Below are 20,778 nucleotides of genomic sequence, written 5' to 3'. Positions count from 1 at the left end.
TTTCGGATCACAAACCCCGTACGGAATCTGAGGAAAGCCATGGATCATCAGAGCTCATACAAATTTGGGGTTCACACTTACCCTCCATCAAGGGGTCTATGGACTCCAGGCTAAGGGTAGGCTACACAGAATACCCAGTAACACCTAGAGAAAACTTTTTTAAGAAGTGGCCAATTTAATGGAAAAACTGTTTCTTCAAAACACAAGTACATGTCTTTCCTAATGCAGTCTGTTTTCTCTTTGTTTTTTCGCCTAAGTTACTTAATAAAAACCTTCTGGGGGTAACAGTGGGTCACAATCGGAAGGGATCATCTATCTCTCTTAAAACCAGCATTATAAATGAAATGCGACAAGGTAGTGGGTAACAACACTGGTTTTAGACCAGCATATGGCCTGGTTCAAGTCCAGTTGGACCCCCCACTACAAGATGTATCACCTTCAACAACTTCGATTCTGAAGGTTTAATTTTCTCATTTGTAAAACCGGGGAACAATAGCCATCTTCCACGGAATTTGCAATGATTAAATAACACGTATCAGGCTGATGAATACAGTGCCTATCACAGAGCTGACGCTTAACTGTAGCTACGGAGGGGCGCCTGGGTGGCTCAGTCGGTTGAGCGGGGAGCCTGCTTGGGATTTTCTCTCTCCCTCTCTCTCTGCCCCTCCCCTGCTCCCACTTGCCCTCTCTCTCCCCACCTGTGCCCCTCCCCCAATTGCATGTGCTCTCTCTCTAAAATAAAAAACAAAACCACCACAAAACAAAAAAACCCTGTGGCTGAGGAACCTGAAGTTCAGAGATCACAAAGCTTCTAAGCACCAGAATCGGACATAAATTGAGGTCCTTTACATTCCTTTGTTCTGTTCATATTCTCTCAAGGAATCTTCCATACGGCCTATTCAGAATGAAAACTAAATGTGAAGAATGTTTATCTTCTCCAAGGACTGGAATGTCAACACCACTCTACCTTGATGACGAATCTGCACTGAACGATTCAGAGGTGAAACGGACTCCCAGCCCCAAGAAATAACATGCTTCTGGCTACAGCTACAGCTTTTTATGGGCTTTCTCGGGAAAGGATCTCTACGCGACAATATAGCGTGTCGGTAACATGTTGGAAACATACTGAAACTCTAACATTTCTAAGAGTGGTGCGGGATGGTATGCGGGGGACAAAGAGGAATTCATTTGAAAACGTAAAGGCATTTAGGGATTTTGCACTCCTCCCCTATTCCCCTTCCCACCCTTCGTCAACCACTGCCGCCACCAGCATACACGCACATAAGACGCCACTTCCTACCTATCCAAGCTGCAGGCCTGCTACATTGTTTCTTCAGAATTCTCTACTCCGGAGCAGTAGAGATCAATGAGACCTCTCTAGCAGTGTCTGCCCTCAGGGGCAAAAACCTCCTGACGAGTAACAGGAACAAGACACTACCCTGTACAACGAGTTCTCACAATCAAGGAAACAAACACTTCCCTGGCACAGTCTTACTCCACGGAACCGTACATTTTGAGGACCACAATGCACAGCCAAGAAACTTTCATGAAGTTCCCAGCGCTGATTTAACCAAAGTGCCACCTGAATATGGGTTATTTCAAGAAGACAGAAGCATCACACAAAGTACATACAGCACCTTGGAAAGAGCACCACCTCAGAGAACGGGACAATGCAGCCGGCAGTAACAAGTGACCCTTCTAAGTCCCCAAACCCCAAAAGCCATGTTCACTCCATTACCTCCTTTGTCTCCTCATGTAGTCCACAACAGCAAGCATGGTCCTCTGGGACTTTTTATCCACACAGCATCGGAAAAAGTGCTCTGAGTCTGACAAAGAAAGACAGCTCCCCTTAGTCTGGGCAGACTTGCTTAAGCTTAAGGGCATCCTTCCTTCTGGGCATGCGTCTGTCTCCCTCTACACTCTAAGCTTCTGGTGGGCAGTCACCTGGCACAAAACTGGTTCTTAATAAGTATGAATCGATAAGAACTTAATGGCATTTCTTACTTTTACAAGAAACTGTGCTTATTAATAAAACTGAGAATTTAATTACACTTTATATTTTATTTCTGAAGGGGGCTAATTCACTGGCTCAGTAAATACTTACCGAGGATCTTTTATGTACTGGGCAGTTGGGATACAACTCTGAATAAGAGAGACTGTTTTTGTGCACACAGAAGTCACTGGCTTGCCTGAGAGTCTCACCTCTGTGTGATGAGGATGTGACAGGGAAGTGGAGAGTGGACAGGCACAAAGGATGGAACCTAAACAAGGAAAGGTTCACAGAGAAAGGGGTATCCGATGGAAGAGTGGCAGACAGTGTCCCAGGCAACAGAAACAACCACCTACGGCGGCTGCAACAGGAACTCACTGTAAGAATTTCAGTTGTGCTGATAGCAGCAAGGATGCTGGGGGCAGACACAAACAGAGGGACTGCAGGATTTATAACACAGAAGTGGCAGGACCTGGCAGTCAGGTAAACATGAGAGAGGTCTAAGTGGGTGCCCTTCACTGACGAGGTGCATGGTCGGAGAGGCCGAGGGGAGGGGATAGGAGGAAGATGGCAAGTTTACTCTGGAGAAGTGAGTCCAAGGTGCATGGGACACAATCAAGTGAGGTCAGGGAGACTTACAGACATCAGATCTGATGGAAATGTGTATTTACTTTCCTTGTAAACAACAGATTTCTACAGGTGAAATTTAAATTTTCATTTATAGTCACAGATACTGGCACTTTACACAGAGATAAAATAAAATGGGCAGATTTCTACCAACGAATGGTGATAGGACACATATACATATATACACATGTATGTATATAGGATAAATATGAAAACAATTATCATGTTCATGATAATGAACTGCCAGGTCATCACAAGCAATGATTACATTAAAGTTGGTAATAAAATCGTCTTTAACAGAACTTTAAACTTTTTTAACATTTAAAGTTTAAACGCTTACTGGTAATTGAATCACTTACACCATATTTCCCAAATTAAGGACAGGAGACATAGTTTAGTTTGCAAAGTCTCTACGAGATTTCATGAATTTCATTCCAATAATCTGAAGACAATTCATGTAAGCATGTTTTGGGTCATTTACATGACAATGTATAATCTACTCAGACCACAGAGTGAGCTCCCAGGACTAGGTTTATAATTAGAGTATTTCACATGGTGGGGTGAAACATAAGCCTAAGTGACACCTCAGTCGTGTCGAAGGTTTTAGCAGTAAAGAAAGAAACGAGTGGGACAAGTCACAGCTTCTGCCAAAGTGACTAGAACCGAATCAAGACTGGGAAGAGCAAGTCAGTTGCAGCAAAACAGCACGTAAATCGGTCCTTCTCTTAGAACTGCACTGGTCTCCAGCACACCAAGTGAATTTGCACCTGGTTTTGTGTTTGCACATAAAATACGTTAATGACACATGTTAAAGACAATAAGTTACCATTACAGATTTGTGATTTGTTTTGCCTTTATTTAATCTTAGGTTTGAAAACCTGACCCAGAAGCAGCCCTCAACTATGCGCATATATATATATATATATATATATATATATATATATATATATGTATTATATACCCCCATAATACAGTGCTCCTGTTCCCGGTGGAATTTCTCCCACTATAAGCTCTTACCATGGGAAACACTTATTATAAAGCATGAAAAGAAAGGAGGTTATGTGATCAAATGAAGTATAATCTAATTTTTGTTTACAAAAACTCCAAGGATATGTACCACATGTGAATGGTTGTTACCCTTGACCATGGAATTATGGGCAACTTGATTTTTTAATTTCTGCTCATTTCTATTTTCCACAATAAATATTTGGTAATAAAAAGGGTTGTTTTCAAACAAATGAGTCGGGGCGAGAGCTTTAGCATGAACATTTCATCATCTTTCCAACATGGTACTCCTAACATTTGCTTGCATTTATTAGCCTGCTTTTTCCACTGCTAGACTGTAGGGCGTCTTCTCCGTGTGGCTGGTGTCTGTGCCAAGCCTAGTGCCTGACACACACCGAATGCTCAGTTAGTTGCTCCCTTATTAAAAGCCACAACTTCCTGAGGGAGTACTGTGCATCAAGTGTTATCCCAGGTGCTTTATATGTTATCTCATTGAAAACTGGCTACAACCTTCATCTCCATTCTACAGATGAGGAAATAGTTATTTAGATGCTATGGAATTAAGCCAATAAAGCATCCTGAAGGGATTCAAACAAATCCACCTTTCTCTAGAACTGAGAAGTTAAAGTATAAATGCTAGAAATTGAACAGAATACCTGAATCCAAATTTGCAGGGGTTGTGGATCGGCTCGTTTGTGAGGAGTGTCTGAAACAGTTAGTGAAAAATCCCTGAATGTGTGTAGACAGCAGAGTTCTCCATGATTCATTTGTATCTTGGAGTAAAATATCATGAATCAAGTATGGAAGCACAGTCTGACAAAAGTCAGTTTTCACCTAAAATATACAAGCATATCAAATCAAGAGTTTGAGTGAAAATAATGTACTTAAAATTTTCAATCCGTTACTGGCCTATTAGACTTAAAAAAAAAAAAGATAGATCAATCTGCCATGAACTCAACGTACCTCTAAAACACAACCAAAATACATGTATCAGGCAGTGCTTAAACAAATCAAACTAATCTAGAGTATCTATGTCAAACATGTGCCAATTACATGACAACTGTTCATTTCCGACCTGGGCCACCTGCATGCAATGAAACAGGATACTGTTTACAAGTGAAATTATTACGTCACTACAGCAAATAAAATTTCACTGTTGACAAGTGTTACTAATAACAAGCAGCTTTCAGGGAACCTGGAGAGCTCAGTCGGTTAAGTGTCCGACTTTGGCTCAGGCCATGATTTCATGGTTCGTGAGTTCGAGCCCCACATTGGGCTCTATGCTGACAGCTCAGAGCCTGGAGCCTGCTTCAGATTCTGTGTCTCCCTCTCTCTCTGCCCTTTCCCTCTCACTCTCTCTCTCTTAAAAATAAGTCAACATTAAAAAAATTAGAAAAAATAAAGCAGCTTTCTAATTTGTTATAAAGGAAAATGGGGATTGAAGTTAAAGAAAAAAGCTGGAAAGCTATGTTTGTACATTTTCTACACTCAGTGAAAAGCTACAACAGTCATGTTAAAATGTTTATTATTTTAAGAAACTCCAATTTATGGGTATATGATGTGGGTACTTGTTTGTGATCTACTCCAAAGTACAGATAAGTACTTTAATACCCGTGGTACACTGAAACAGCATACAACCTTGTATTTGTCAAGGCACTCTCTTCATTATTCATCACATACTACACACACAAAACAAATGATAGATTACCAAATGCACACTTTATCTTTTCCTTTTAGACTAAAGACAAATCAAAATGGCAGTTTTAGAAATAAAGAATTTAAGGAATTTGGAGCTGGGGTGTTGTCTCTATGTATATTTGGAATATTTTATCTTGTGACCCAAAGTCAGGACTTTATAAAAAATCTCAGGTATGTTCACTAATGGGAAATGCGATGTGTGTGTGTGTGTGTGTCCAGGGTTATCACCATGCTGACGTAGCACAAATGCTACGTAGTAATGCAGAGAGTGTGAGAATTTATTCACTGCCAACAGTTTTTCTGTAGAAGTAAGGACCGTTTTTTAAATTGCTTTCAATCAGGGCACTTTACCAAAATACTCATTTCTCTATCAGTACTTTGAACTGGCAGATGTCTGAACCAGTCAGATACTCTGTTTTCACACTGCTATTGAATCATGCAGCTTTTGAAGCCTTAGAGCATGATATTGTACTGTTTGGCACACTTGATAAAAGCACACAAAGTTCGTGTTTAATTGGGTATGTACCTTTACTCTCTATTGAAATAAACTGTACTGTACCTTCAAAAATAAAAGAGCAATGCTAACTGCTACCCTAGTTCTTTTTCTCACTCAAGAAAGTATATACCAGGGAAAGAGAATCACAAACACCTTTTTAAAAAAAAAGTAAACTAACAAAAAAGCAGGAGACTTTTGGTTCACATAAATAATTTACAACCATCCGTATTTTAACTATCATTAGTGGCACCCTTTAGAGCTCATCTAGGAGGTAGCTAGCCCACAGGAGAAACCGATTGCACCAAGTTATAGCTAAATATTTAAACACGTCCGTGCAATGGCTTCCCAACAGCCAAGCGCGGGCACTGCTCCATGGAGATGACGCTCCATGGAGATGATGTGAGTACCACAGATCTGCAGACCAGTATCGTGTACACAGAAGCCGAACGGGACGTGACCAGCCACGAAAGCTATTAAGAGAAGGCTCAAATAAAAACGGCAAAGGTAGGAAGGGAGTAATTAAGTCAGACTAACTAATCTTACTTCACACATTGGCTTTAATAATTGAAGAATTTCACTCTTTGTGCCTCCACTATCCAAAAATGCACAAGTCAGCCTCTTTATCCAACTGTCATGATTTCCACTTTGAGGAGTCCACAGGCTCGTATCATCCAGGCCTTCTAAAGGACTTTCTTTGTCCAGTCTGGGTACTTCTAAAAACTAGAAAGAAAACAGTCAACACATGTAAGTAAGGCAATTAGAAATACATTCTATCTTTCTTATGCAAAACAAATATCCAGACATAAACAAATCTGTTTCCAAACCAAACTACAGTTAAAACTAAATCTGGAAGCAATGGGTACATTTTAAAATTAAAATACATTTATGTTTACATGAATGGCACAGTGGTATGCCAAAAAGTTACTGGTCTACACAGCAGGATGCATGAGTTCGAACCTGAGCTCACTAGTGTGTTATATGAATCACAAACTCTCTGCGGCACCTGTCTTGTGGACAGAACCAGTCAGGGTCCACCACACAGAAATGATTTCAAGACCAAATCAGTTCTCAAAATGTTAAAACTACAGTATTTTATAGCTTAGGTGACTGGTTTTATTAATACTTTATATTACCAGTAACTTCACTGAGACCAAAACTGTATTGATGATCTATTAAAAAGACTATTACAATAATGGGTATATGTCCTTAAGTTAATTTGGTGAAAATTCTACTGTGTATTTCCCAGATGCTTTATGAAAAGAAAATACTAAAGAGGAAAGTTTAGACGAAAAGAGAAGGAAGAGTTCTTATGTATTTACTTTCAGTAGAACCTTGCAATGGTTATTACCGTGGACAAAGGAGAAATCTATAGGTCATCTTGTATTTCACTACAGATGGTGCTGGTTTTTTTTTTTTTTTAACATATGTAATTTACTGTCAAATTGGTTTCCATACAACACTCAGTGCTCATCCCAACAGGTGCCCTCCTTAATGACCATCACCCACTTTCCCCTCTCCCCCACCCCACATCTGCCCTTAGTTTGTTCTCAGTATTTAAGAGTCTTTCATGGTTTGCTTTCCTCCCTCTCTGTAATTTTTTTCCCCTTTCCCTCCCCCATGGTCTTCTGTTAAGTTTCTCAGGATCCACATAAGAGTGAAAACATGGTATCTGTCTTTTCTCTGACTGACTTATTTCCCTTAGGATAATACCCTCCAGTTCCATCCACGTTGTTGCAAATGGCCAGATTTCACTCTTTCTCATTGCCAAGTAGTATTCCATTGTACATATAAACCACTTCTTCTTTATCCACTCATCAGTTGATGGACATTTGGGCTCTTTCCATAATTTGGCTATTGTTGAAAGTGCTGCTATAAACATTGGGGTACAAGTGCCTCTATGCATCAGTACTCCTGCATCCCTTGGGTAAATTCCTAGCAGTGCTATTCCTGGGTCATAGGGTAGTTCTATTTTTAATTTTTGAGGAACTTCCACACTGTTTTCCAGAGCGGCTGCACCAGTATGCATTCCCGCCAACAGTGCAAGAGGGTTCCCGTTTCTCCACATCCTCACCAGCATCTATAGTCTCCTGATTTGTTCATTTTAGCCACTCTGACTGGCGTGAGGTGATATCTCAGTGTGGCTTTGCTTTATATTTCCCTGAAGATGAATGACATTGAGCATCTTTTCATGTGTCTGTTGGTCATTTGGATGTCCTCTTTAGAAAAGTGTTTATTTCATGTCATCTGCCCATTTCTTCACTGTATTATTTGTTTTTCAGGTGTGAGTTTGGTGAGTTCTTTATAGATTTTGGATACCAGCCCTTTATCCAGTAAGTTGTTTGCAAATATCTTTTCCCATTCTGTTGGTTGCCTTTTAGTTTTGTTGATTGTTTCCTTTGCTGTGCAGCTTTTTATCTTCATGAGGTCCCAATAGTTCATTTTCACTTTTAATTCCCTTGCCTTTGGAGATGTGTTGAGTAAGAAATTGCTGCACTGAGGTCAAAGAGGTTGTTGCCTGTTTTCTCCTCTAGGGTTTTGATGGTTTCCTGTCTCCCATTCAGGTCCTCTATCCATTTTGAATTTATTTTTGTGAATGGTGTAAGAAAGTGGTCTAGTTTCATTCTTCTGCATGTTGCTGTCCAGTTCTCCCAGCACCATTTGTTAAAAAGACTGTCTTTTTTTCATTGGATATTCTTTCTTGCTTTGCCAAAGATTTGTTGGGCATACATTTATGGGTCCAGTTCTGGGTTCTCTATTCTATTCCATTGGTCTATGTGTCTGTTTTTGTGCCAATACCATACTGTCTTGATGATTACAGCTTTGTAGTAGAGGCTAAAGTCTGGGATTGTGATGCCTCCTGCTTTGGTTTTCTTCTTCAGTATTACTTTGGCTATTTGGGGTCTTCTGTGGCTCCATACAAATTTTAGGATTGTGTCTTCTAGCTTTCAGAAGAATGCTGATGCAATTTTGATTAGGATTACACTGAATGTGTAGATTGCTTTGAGTAGTATTGACATTTTAACAATATTTATTCTTCCAATCCAGGAGCGTGGAATATTTTTCCATTTGTGTCTTCTTCAATTTCCTTCATAAGCTTTCTATAGTTTTCAGCATACAAGAGTTTTACATCTTTGGTTAGATTTATTCCTAGGTATTTTATGGATCTTGGTGCAATTGTAAATGGGATCCATTTCTTTATTTTTCTTTCCATTGCTTCATTATTGGTGTATAAAAATGCAACCAATTTCTGTACATTGATTTTGTACCCTGTAACTTTGCTGAATTTATGTATCAGTTCTAGCAGACTTTTGGTGGAGTCTGTTGGGTTTTCCATGTAGAGAATCATGTCATTTGTGAAAAGTGAAAGTTGGACTTCTTCTTTACCAGTTTGGATGCCTTTTATTTCATTTTGTTGTCTGCGGATGCTAGGGCTTCCAACACTACGTTAAACAAGAGTGGTGAGAGTGGACATCCCTGTCGTGTTCCTGATCTCAGGAAGAAAGCTCTCCCAGAGAGGGGAAAGTTTTTCCCTAGTGAGGATGATATTAGCTGTGGGCCTTTCATATATGGCTTTTATGATGTTTAAGTATGCTCCTTCTATCCCGAAGGATGGTGCTATTTTAACTTCCTTTGGGAATAAACTGTTGCTTGTTGCACAATACCTACACTACACACCACACCCAACACCAAAGGCTTTCAAGGGATCAACGTAAGGGTTTTCTACTCCTAAGAAAAAAGGCCTATCACTAAGAACTCCTCCTATCCCCTGCGTCAATCTGAAGTTGAGCTTTCTATCTCTCAACTATTCCACACCGCTATAATTAAAAACAAATCCCCTAGATTCAAGAAGTACAGTTGGAATTACTTATGAGAAAGGTTAAACGTTAGTATAATGCTACTTAAGAAACTTGACAGTCATATCTCACAGCACATACAACTGTTCTAGACAGTGTGTATTCAATAAACATTCACTATTTGACAGACCTTTTTTCTCGATGTTCTAAAAGGCTGTAGATAGATCAGCATGGGATCAGTTGTCGTCTTATAAATCTCCCAGAAAGTATGTCCAGTCTTTGTGGCTAAGATGCTTTTCAAACAGGTAACAGCAGCTGATCGCACTTTGACACTGAAAAACATATATAATTCAAATGCCTATACACTATATCAACTATGGTCATGAAGCAACCTCGAATAAAAAATTTAAGTAAATTTACATTACAGTTGGCCCTTGAATAAAACAGGAGTTAGGAGTGCTGATCCCTCCACAGTCGAAAATTTGCATAAAAATCTTGACTCCCCCAACACTTAACCACTAACAACCTGCTATTGACCAGAAGCCTTACTGATAACATAAACAGTCAATTAACATATATTTTATATGTTCTGTGTTATATACCGTATTTCTACAAAGAAGTAAGCTAGGAAAAAGACGTTTTTAAGAAAATCATAAGGAAGAGAAAATATATTTAGAGTACTGGGCTGTGTTTATCAAAAGAAATCCACATAGAAGTGGATCCGCAGAGTTCAATTCTGTGTTGTTCAACTGTAAACTGTAAAAGCCAACTGTGTTAGGCAGTTTTAACATAAGGAAAGTTTACATCTATAAAATTCTACAGCATCAAAGCCAAAATTATCAGTGAATTTTTAATATTCCTTCAGTAAGCCTGAGTTATTAATCACTGCAGCAATTCCCTTCAATGACTACAATAAAGTTTACATTATGACTGCTATAAATCAAAAGTACTCAGGAAAAGAAATACTTGGAAATAACAATGGCTAATAAATATGGGCAATGAGAACCACAGAATACAAATTCACCTGAGAAAACAATACTTTGATAGCGCTTTATCTAAAAGATATAAATAATTTGGGCAAAAAAGAATAGCTTTTCCCTCAAATGATAAAATTATTGTCTGGAACAATTTTATTTATTTTCTTGTAATGTTTATTTATTTTTGAGAGAGAGTGAGTGTGTGTGTGAGCAGAGGAGGGGCAGAGAGAGAGGGAGACACAGAATCTGAAGCAGGCTCCAGGCTCTGAGCTGTCAGCACAGAGCCTGATACGGGGCCCGAACTCACGAACCACGAGATCATGACCTGAGTCAAAGCTCAACATTTAGCTGACAGAGGCACCCAGGCGCCCCAAGTCTCCAACAATTTTAAACAAACAGTAAGTACACACGTATTCTGACCAGAACCTAGTTGAGAATCATGAGGTAAGGCATCTGAAACCTGTAATAAAACCCTGAAAGTCCCTTTGCTTTGCAAAATATTAGGAAAAGGAGGGCTGTGATACAAGAAAGCTGAAAATACAAGTGGACCAAAACATCAAAAGCCTGACCCTGTAAACTGGCGATGAGCCTTGAAATAAAGGCTTGTTCCTCCTGGGTTTCTCAATTGAAGATGTGGAAGCACAAACCCTAAACCTGGACTCACCTTTCATCCCCTCTCCCTCACTGCTCCACACCCGACTCACGGGCAAGTCCTGCCGGCTCTCCGTTAAAAACACACCTTGGCTCCAGTAAGGTTCCACCTGCCCTCTGTCCCCACCACCCTAACCCGAATCACCATCATTTCCCCTCTGGACCACCCCAGCTGCTCCATAACTGGGCTTCCCGTTTCCCCTCCACAAGCCATCTGCCACATACAAGCCAGAGTGAAACAGTAGGCTGCATCCTGACACTACTCTGCTCAAAACTCTATGGCTTTCATGTATGTTTCAAATATAATCCAAATTTCTTAATCAGAATTAGTCCTACCTTTTTAATTTCAAACATACCATCGTCTTCCATACCAGGCTTCTTTCTGCTCCTCAGACACACCACGCTAATCCCCGCTCTGGAGTTATCTCCCAGTCTGGAATGTTTCATCCCTTATCACCTACACTTCATTCCCGCTCACACCCATCAGTGATCAGTGGGATGACACTTCTCACACAAGCCTTCCAGGACCAGCTCTTGGGAGAATCCTCTGGTCAACATTCCCTTGGTAGACCGGAGGCCCTCAAACGTAATGATTTGTTCCCTCTTACACAAAGAGGTTCCTTATGGTTTACAGTTTAAGTCACATTAAATATCTTTGCCCACCCTTTTCAGAAGAGCCAATTCCAAATTACCATGTAGTGAAAGCTGCCTGCCAATTTTCTGTGGAAACATCTTCAACGACTATGTCATATACACTTTGAAATACAGTTTGACTAATGAGATGGATTACTAAGGATAGAAGGATGGCTTGAGGTGATGAAGCAGAGACACAGTGAAACAGTAAGGGTAGAATCTAGGTGGTGAGCATACGGGCATTTGCTGTAAAATTCTTTCAACTTTTATGTAGGCTTGAAAATTTTTAAAATAAAATGTTGAGAAAGAAATGCTGTCAGCATTTTTATTGTAACAAGAAAAGAGAAAGATACATGCCCATTAAATGAACAATGAAAACATGTCATGTGTCTACATTACTGCCAGGTATTTATTCTATCAGAGGTGGGCCAGTTGTAGGCAAACACAGGTAAGACACCTTATTACCTTAGAAGGGTGTCTGGTGGTGGGCAAAACTCCTCTGAACCCACCCTCCCCAAAACGGTGGTGATGAGGTGCTCACATACACCAAAAATAGATACATAAATGGGGCAGGGGTGTGCAGAAAGAAAGCCAAAGTGAACTCATAGCCACCAAAGCAGTAGTCAGGATAATATGTGTGGCACTTTTGTTTCGCATAATGAATAAATGGGCAAAAGAAAACTCTGTCTAAGCTGAAGACTGTTGGAGTTAGGAAGCTTCTGCTCCAGGACTTACTGGAAAAGGATAATTCTCTAAATGAGAGGAGAGCAGCACCTGTGATCTTGACAAGCATCCTCTTTGGCAATTCTATTTTAATGTTCTGTACAGAACCACGTGGTACTTTCCTTACTGTTTCTCTAGTCTACTCTCACTAGAATTTAACATGGACCTAGTCTGGTGTGCTCACCAGTGAATCCAGGGCCTGGCACCTAGCAGGGTTTCAGCGATTATGTGAATTAATAAAAATACACCAATTTCATTAAAATACCTGAGATTACAAGTATGGCAGTTTATGGGATGCCTGGGTGGCTCAGCAGGTTGAGCGTCCAGCTCTTGACTTTGGCTCAGGTCATGGTCTCATGGTGTGTGGGTTCGAGCCCCATGTCAGGGATTCTCTCTCTCCCTCTCTCTCTCTGCTCCTCCCCAGCATGTGTACATGCTCTCTCTCAAAATAAATAAATAAACTTAAAAAAAAAAATATGCAGCTTACAGGGGAAAAGTTTAGTTAGGAGAGATGTTTGTTTATATAAAGTATTATTCTTGGGGCGCCTGGGTGGCGCAGTCGGTTAAGCGTCCGACTTCAGCCAGGTCACGATCTCGCGGTCCGTGAGTTCGAGCCCCGCGTCGGGCTCTGGGCTGATGGCTCAGAGCCTGGAGCCTGTTTCAGATTCTGTGTCTCCCTCTCTCTCTGCCCCTCCCCTGTTCATGCTCTGTCTCTCTCTGTCCCAAAAATAAAAATAAAAACGTTAAAAAAAAAAAATTTTATATAAAGTATTATTCTCCTTGAACATAGGACAAGGTAGGTGCTATCAGATATAAAGTATCATTAAATACTCACCAATCTTCTACTAGCGTATTATTCAGGTAGGTCAGCGTTAGGAAGGTCCACTGAAGTTCTTTATCTTCAAAGAACTCCAGGGCCTTGGTAGAAGATGTATCTCTGCTATGCTGGATAGCTATCGTCGAAAAGTCTATAGGACCCACTTCTCCCAGGCAGCTTCCAACAGCCTCTGTATAGAGAAATTCCTTGTCAGTACACTTGTAGCTTAGAGTTCTTCCATAAAACAACTTTTCTAACTTCAAAAATAAAATGTTTTGTCATTCTTCAAGATTTAAGTGGTTAACCAAAGACTGAATAAAGAAGCTGCAATACATTGTATCACTGCCTTTATACATCCATGTGGGCAAAGGTATTTTCCCATATAAAATCATATCCAGGAGAGAGAAGTCATTAACAGAATGTAGGAATTAAGAATGAAAGTGTAAACAGAGCTACTGTATGAACGTTATCAACAGACTTAAGCCTGTTAAAATTTTAAGTATTACACACACGAAGCACACCAATCTGAAACACTTACTTTAGTGAAAATTCACACATGTTTTTTTCCACCTGTGTTATCACTACCCAGATGAAGATAGGGAGCAGTTTCTGCATGCCAGAGAACTCCCTCACGCTCTTTTCCAGGAGTGATGGAATTTATTAAAGTATGTTCACAACTTTTTTGATAGTTCTCTTTTCCAAAGGTGGAGCCTGATTCCTCTCCCCTTCAATGTGGGGTGTCCTTGGTAATTCAATTGTAACAAACAGATCATGTACAAGTATTTCACTTCCTTCTTTAAATTTATCCCCAGGTACCGGATTCTCTTAGAGGCTATTATGAACAGAATGGTAAATGAAATGAAATTTTCTTTTCAGATTGTTCACTGCTGGTGTACATAATCACAACTCAATCTTGTGTATGGATCTTATATCCTGCGATTGTGATTCATTTGTTGGCTCTGTTACAGTAGCTTTCTTGTAGATTCTCTAGCATTTTCTAGATACAGAATGATGTCATCTGTGGATAGAGACAATTCTACCTCTCCCTTTCCAATTTGGATGCTTTTTCTCTTCTTGTCCCACTGCTCCGGCTAGAATTTCCAGTACAACTTGGAACAGCACTGGTGAAGAGGGCAACCTTGTCTCTTTCCGGATCTGGGGGTGAAAGCTTTCAGTCTCTCACCGCTAAGTATGATGTGAGCTGTGGCTACTTAATAAAACCATGTTAAGATTTTACGCTACACAGGAAAGCCACTTAGGGCTCCTGTAGCAAATCAGGTTTGTCTCTAGAAACAGTGCCACCATGGACAAGGTATAAATTCCTTGGTCAAAGGAAATTTCTAGGGCGTTAATAAGATTCTGTTTCCTGGTCTGGATGCTAAAAGCACAGGTGTGTTCCATTTGTGAAAAGTTTTGGAGTTACATACTTATCATTTGTATACTTTTCTGTATGTAAGGTATATTTCAATAAAAAGTTTACAAAAAAAAAAAAAAAAAAAAAAAAGAAGTGCCCCAGATAACAGGCTCCTGCTGAGATGTGAAGGAAGGCTTCACTGAAAGGAAATAGTATCTGAAGGACCTCTTATTCCTCCATTTTTCTTATTTGAATCAAGGCTGTCATGACAACTTCAAGCTGACTTCAATCATTCAGTGTTTCCAGCCTGGGATCACTAAGTCTAAACACCTCTTCTAGGCAGGATGTATGGTGGCCATTTATCTTATAATAGGATACCCTACAAATAGTATAGGACTTGAATGTGGTTTTAATTTGGTTCTTTTTAATGTTTGAGAGGGAGAGAGACAGTGTAAGTGGGGGACAGGGAGAGGCAGAGAAAGAGGGAGACACAGAATTTGAAGTAGGCTTCAGGTTCTGAGCTGTCAGCAAAGAGCCTGACACAGGGCTCAAACTCATGAATGGCGACATCATGACCTGAGCTGAAGTAGGACATTCAACTAGCTGAGCCACCCAGATGCCCCGAATGTGATTTTAATATCTGAGTTTAATTCATCTAGCCCTCCAAAACCTCATCTTATTTCTGTCCTACAAAAAGACTAAGTACTAATCAGTTATATTTACAAAATGTATCAAAAGTTGATTTATTTGCAACTTAATGCTACAAACAGGTATTTCAGACTTTCCTAAAGATAACCAAGGCCTTTTCAAAAGAAAGGCTTTGCACACGTGTATATCACTAACTTTTCACTTTTATAAATGTTTAAGGAAAGTACGAAAGGAGGGCTGCTTCAGGCCATCTGAACTAGACAGAACTATACCTCAGCTAGCACCGAACGTTTCCCTAATAACCCAAATGACAAACTTCTACTGATTGTGAAAACAGGAATGGCCACTCAAACAGAAAAACTCACATTCATTTAGCCAGAGATTACCTAAAACTTCTCTTTCACCAGTGTGGCTCACTGCCATCTTGCATAACTGCAACAAGCTGACGATTAGTTTCACCATTATGCCATCTTGTGGGTTTTCTAGGAGCAGTTTTAAAAAAATTAGTTTCAACTACACCGGAGAATACACATTTCTTTACAATAGGCTTATATATCAAATTATCTATAACACTTTTATCAAGTTTTTTTTTTTTAAACAAGGTTTTAAAACCATAAGAAGGTCAAAAAATATATAGTGAATAGATCTCGACTTATAAAACAGGACCATGTAAAAATGATTGGCAATATTTGGCAGAGAGAGAAAGAGAAATGTCTTCATATGTTGCACAGATAAGTCAATACCTTAGGAAAATCACAGTAAGAAATACAAAAATCATTCAACATCAACCTGAAAGAGACCTTGGGAGCATGTCTTGTTCTTCAACATCTAGCATTTAGTCTAGAACAGCAATATCCAATAGAACTTTCTGCAATGACAGAAATGTTCCATAATCTGTACTGTCCAACAGCAGCCACTAGCTCACTTACTCCTGAGAACGTGACATGAGCTAGTATAAGAAACTAAATTTTAAATTTTATTAAACTTTAATTCACTGAAATTTAAGTAGCTATGAACAGCTACTGGACAAGAGAAGTCTAGACCAATGAATGACCCAAACATACGAGAACAAAAGATACAGTTTCTCATCTTTACACATTTTTACATCTCAGAACAAATGTGCTACGAGCTCTGAGCTCAGGTGGTCAAAATCAAAATTAGTTTTTATTTTTTTTTTTAATTTTTTTTAATGTTTATTTATTTTTGAGACACAGAGAGACAGAGCATGAACAGGGGAGGGGCAGAGAGAGAGGGAGACACAGAATCTGAAGGAGGCTCCAGGCTCTGAGCTGGCAGCACAGAGCCCGACACGGGGCTCGAACTCACGGACCGTGAGATCATGACCTGAGCTGAAGTCAGACGCTTAACCGACCGAGCCACCCAGGCGCCCCTAACGTTTATTTATTTTTGAGACAGAGAGAGACAGAGCATGAACGGGGGAGGGGCAGAGAGAGAGGGAGACACAGAATCGGAAGCAGGCTCCAGGCTCTGAGCCATCAGCCCAGAGCCCGATGCGGGGCTCGAACTCACGGACCGTGAGATCGTGACCTGAGTCGAAGTTGGACACTTAACCGACTGAGCCACCCAGGCGCCCCCAAAATTAGTTTTTAAAGTTACTGGGAAAAAAATCACAATGGAAATATGAAATTAATGGGTACAAGATGAAAATCAAAATGTAAGTAGAGAAAATTTCCAAGTACAATATTAAAGTAACCTAAACTGAAATCAAAATAACATAAAAATGAATGTTTTCTTAAATGAGAAAAAAGTAGAAACACATATACAAATATGTGTGTATACAGAAAAACACACACATATGCACACAATTACATGCACACACATGGCTAAGAGGCTGTAAGTGGGATACATTTCTTCTATGAACATGAGTTGGAGCAAGAGGCAGAGACACACTGCCTGTATGCCTGGCTTTAAGGAACTCAAATTTCTGTCTCAGGCAGCAGGAAGTGATTAAAACTTTTCAAGCAAGAGAATAATGCAATCATGTTTGGGTTCAGAGAAATCACCCTGGCTGAGGTGCAGGGGATGGATGAAATGAGGGTAATTCAAGGGGAGGAGGCCATGTAACGACCTCTTTCCCAGTTAGAAGAAAAATGATAGAGGTTTGAACTAAAGGATCAGAATCTAAACTAAGTCCGTGGCAATTAATCAAAGAGTAAGAGTTTACCAAAAAAAAAAAAAAAAAGTTTACAAAGCTCTTTCCCAAAGAAATAGGTGCAAATAACCCGGGTCGTTGACATCAGTACCCTGAGATGCTCTCATGAGATCCATCATCTGATCTTTATGTTGTGCCAGCTGTCTGCGAAGGTCCTTCAACCCTTCGAGCCTTGTCAAGGGAAGTGCATCATAAACACTCACGGAGAGAAAATGATTTATTTCCTGAAAGAGAGCATTAGTTAAAAACATAACCGGTTTTTTGATTTGTATGAAGTCTGCGAAATAAAACTCAAAAGAAAAAAATTACTAAGAGCCTTTCGCAGACACTGACTCACAGCTTTATTATTACCAAACAAGGTAGAAATAAATGACTTCTTCCATTTCAGTCCTACAATGTGGTTTGGTTTTTTTGTTTTGTTTTGTTTTGTTTTGTTTTGTTGGCCAATGTTTTAATCTTGACTCTCTCACAAGAACATCTTAAGATTTTAAGATTATAATTAGCATACTCCAAGGGAAAAGTTTAAATTTCTACTTATTTAGTACTATAACTCTCGTTTTATATCTTAGTACATTTAGCTATATTATCACATTGATATGTAGTCAAATATAGAGTATGGTTTTAAAATTGGAATAAAATTTATGCTAAAAAATACACTTGAAAATAATTTTCAAGTTTATAAAGATTAAAGATTAAAACTTGAAAAACTCTTTAAAAATTCAAATATCATCTCTACTTCAAACATCAAATTGTCCCTCAAAAGATCACACAGTCATTTTGAGGAATTAATGAATCTGATGCATATAAAAATCAAGCATATTTTATACCACATTTCTTCAATACTTAATTTCAGACCATAACAAAAAAAAGTTAATATTTACAATTTTGCTGCAATACAAGAGGATATATTAAGACTCACTTTTTGTTGAGAAGCTAAATCTCAGGTTATTTTTTATCACAGTTTTTTTAAAACTCAGTTGTTTTCTTTCAGAGAATTAGAAGTGTTCAAAAAGTACTGCTCTTTATCCTAATACAAAATAGTAAGATGATGGAATAATTATTACCTCCAAAAGTGAAAAGGGTCCTTTACTGTATTTAATTTTCTGCTGAGTAAGACGCAAATCCTTAAAGACATCATGGTCAGGAAAAGGATCTAAAAGTTTAATTGTCATATAGAGGTTTTCATTATCCTTGTTATCTATCACTAAATATTTCAACAAGTCCAATACCTAAACATAATTTAAAAAAGAAAAAATCAAAAGGAAAAAATGGTTTAATTATATTCTAAAGTAGAACAACCAAACCTACTATAATAAGTGCTAAAAACTCTACTGGCCTAGTTCAGATAAAATGTTCTAATTACTTCTATAGTACCAGCTATTACTGTTTTCAAATGAGTCAACAAGTACGTAAGTTGCTGCTACAGCACGGGCACTGGGGTAGAGAAATGCCAATATTACCGGAACATTTTATTTAAGCAGTATCTCACACACCATGAACAGTGGTATGAACTGCTGTCCCTCGTTTTCATTACCTCTACACTTCAAACCAAGTAAGAGACAGACACTGTTAGGTAATCTGTTAGATCCAAGTTACTGGGGGCGCCTGGGTGGCTCGATCCGTTAAGCACCCAACTCATGGTTTCAGCTCAGGTCATGATCTTGAGGTTTTGTGGGTTCAAGCTCCACACTGGTCTCTATGCTGGCAGTGCGGAGCCTGCTTGGGATTCTCTCTCTCTCCTCCCTCTCCCTGCCCCTCCCCAACTCGCACTGTCTCTGTTTCTTTCAAATACAAAAAATTTTAAAAATTAAAAAAAATTATTAGGTGCTCCGTAATTAAATGATTACAAGGCTTAATTAACTGAAAATGTTTTTCCAACCATTTTTCAAAGAATATTTTCACTGAAATGACTCACTGAACCAAGTAAACGTAAAACGTTCAGCTCCTTCCAATAACGCTTTATCAACGTATGTCAAATATCTTTGTGAAGATGATTTGGGCATCACCTGTTCCTGAACCTCCATCTGATCATCCACAAGGGGTATGAGTGTACCGACAATGACGTGAAGGTGATTTTCTAAAGCATCCTTGCAGTAAGTGACTGCTGTGTGGCAAACCCGGCTTAACAGGTCACAACACAGGGAGAAGCTTCGTAACGACACGTCCATGAAACGAGAAGGCCTGTGACACAGGCAAAAAACAGTAAGTTCTAGGAAACTGCTTCCATATGAGCTCATTAAAAAGTCATCTTTATTCAGCAGCTCTAATTCTGAAGTGACCCCGACACAAAAGTCACTTTTGTATCTAATTCCTTAATGGTTTAAAATCCAAAAGGAGAAGTGACGACAGCAAAATGAGAGAGTAGACAGCTCCAATCCCCCCTCCTGACAGAAACACTGGAAGACAGGACGAGCGGGCAGAACTTTGTCAGAACTCTGTCAAACAGGCAAAGGTGCACAGAAGTCGAGCAAATGCTAAAAAACAAACAAACAACAAACAAACAAAAACAGCAACTTATAAACAGTTGGAGGGGCGCCTGGTGGCTCAGTGGGTTAAGCATCTGACTTCGGTTCAGGTCATGATCTCACAGTTCATGGGTTCGAGCCCCGCACTGGGATCTGTACGGACAGCGTGGGGCCTGCTTGGGATTCTCTCTCCCTCTTTCTCTGCCTCCCCCCATTGGCGCGCTCTCTCTCTCTAAATAAACAACCGTTTAAAAAAAAAAAAAAAAAAAAAAGACTTAAAGCTTCATGGCGTTCTACCAGCCTCTGCCTCGCTACTCCCTCCCCAGCTTGGCGGGTGTGATGAAAAAACTACAGTCCCCATTCCCAGCATGGGATCCTGGCCCTTTGCTCTGGATGGAGCAAAGCAGAGCGTATTTGTTAATGACTGTATCTGTCCTAAGCCTGTCTGGGAGCTACCTGAAGGGCGGGTGCTTCACTCTGGTTTGTCTTACTTGAATCTCCCCAGGCTGTAAGAGCCATGAGCAGTGCTCAAAAGCACCATAAATAACACTGGCCAACTACCCACAGCTGTGAGGGGCAACAGATTATTGTTCAGACATGCAACAGACTGCCTAAAGCCTAGGATGAAAAGCTGGGAAGAAAGTTTCTTCCTGAAATTAGAGAGTTCAAAATCTCTCATATATCTGGGACACTGAGAAAGCCACACATATGCCCAAGGTACGAACCT

At 39.7% G+C, this 20,778-nt stretch overlaps 1 protein-coding gene across 4 annotated transcripts in view; it reads right to left on the bottom strand.

Moving 5' to 3' along the window:
• The window catches only part of ATM (ATM serine/threonine kinase), a 130,113-nt gene that overhangs the window by 45,637 nt on the left and 63,698 nt on the right, over positions 1-20,778 (bottom strand). For all 4 annotated transcript variants that reach the window (XM_043579252.1, XM_043579250.1, XM_043579253.1 and 1 more), the window contains 9 exons: positions 19,593-19,767; positions 18,651-18,815; positions 17,678-17,810; positions 15,800-15,895; positions 13,430-13,601; positions 9,801-9,942; positions 6,360-6,536; positions 4,279-4,456; positions 1,739-1,826 (listed from right to left, as the gene is read on the bottom strand). In XM_043579252.1, the coding sequence (XP_043435187.1) occupies positions 1,739-1,826; positions 4,279-4,456; positions 6,360-6,536; positions 9,801-9,942; positions 13,430-13,601; positions 15,800-15,895; positions 17,678-17,810; positions 18,651-18,815; positions 19,593-19,767 (1,326 nt within the window). The remainder of the gene's footprint in view (positions 1-1,738; positions 1,827-4,278; positions 4,457-6,359; positions 6,537-9,800; positions 9,943-13,429; positions 13,602-15,799; positions 15,896-17,677; positions 17,811-18,650; positions 18,816-19,592; positions 19,768-20,778) is intronic.

This window comes from Prionailurus bengalensis, chromosome D1 (assembly GCF_016509475.1).
Source record: "Prionailurus bengalensis isolate Pbe53 chromosome D1, Fcat_Pben_1.1_paternal_pri, whole genome shotgun sequence".
Lineage (NCBI taxonomy): Eukaryota > Metazoa > Chordata > Mammalia > Carnivora > Felidae > Prionailurus > Prionailurus bengalensis.
Note: the sequence above shows the minus strand (reverse complement) of the source record. Positions and strands in the feature narration are given on the sequence as shown.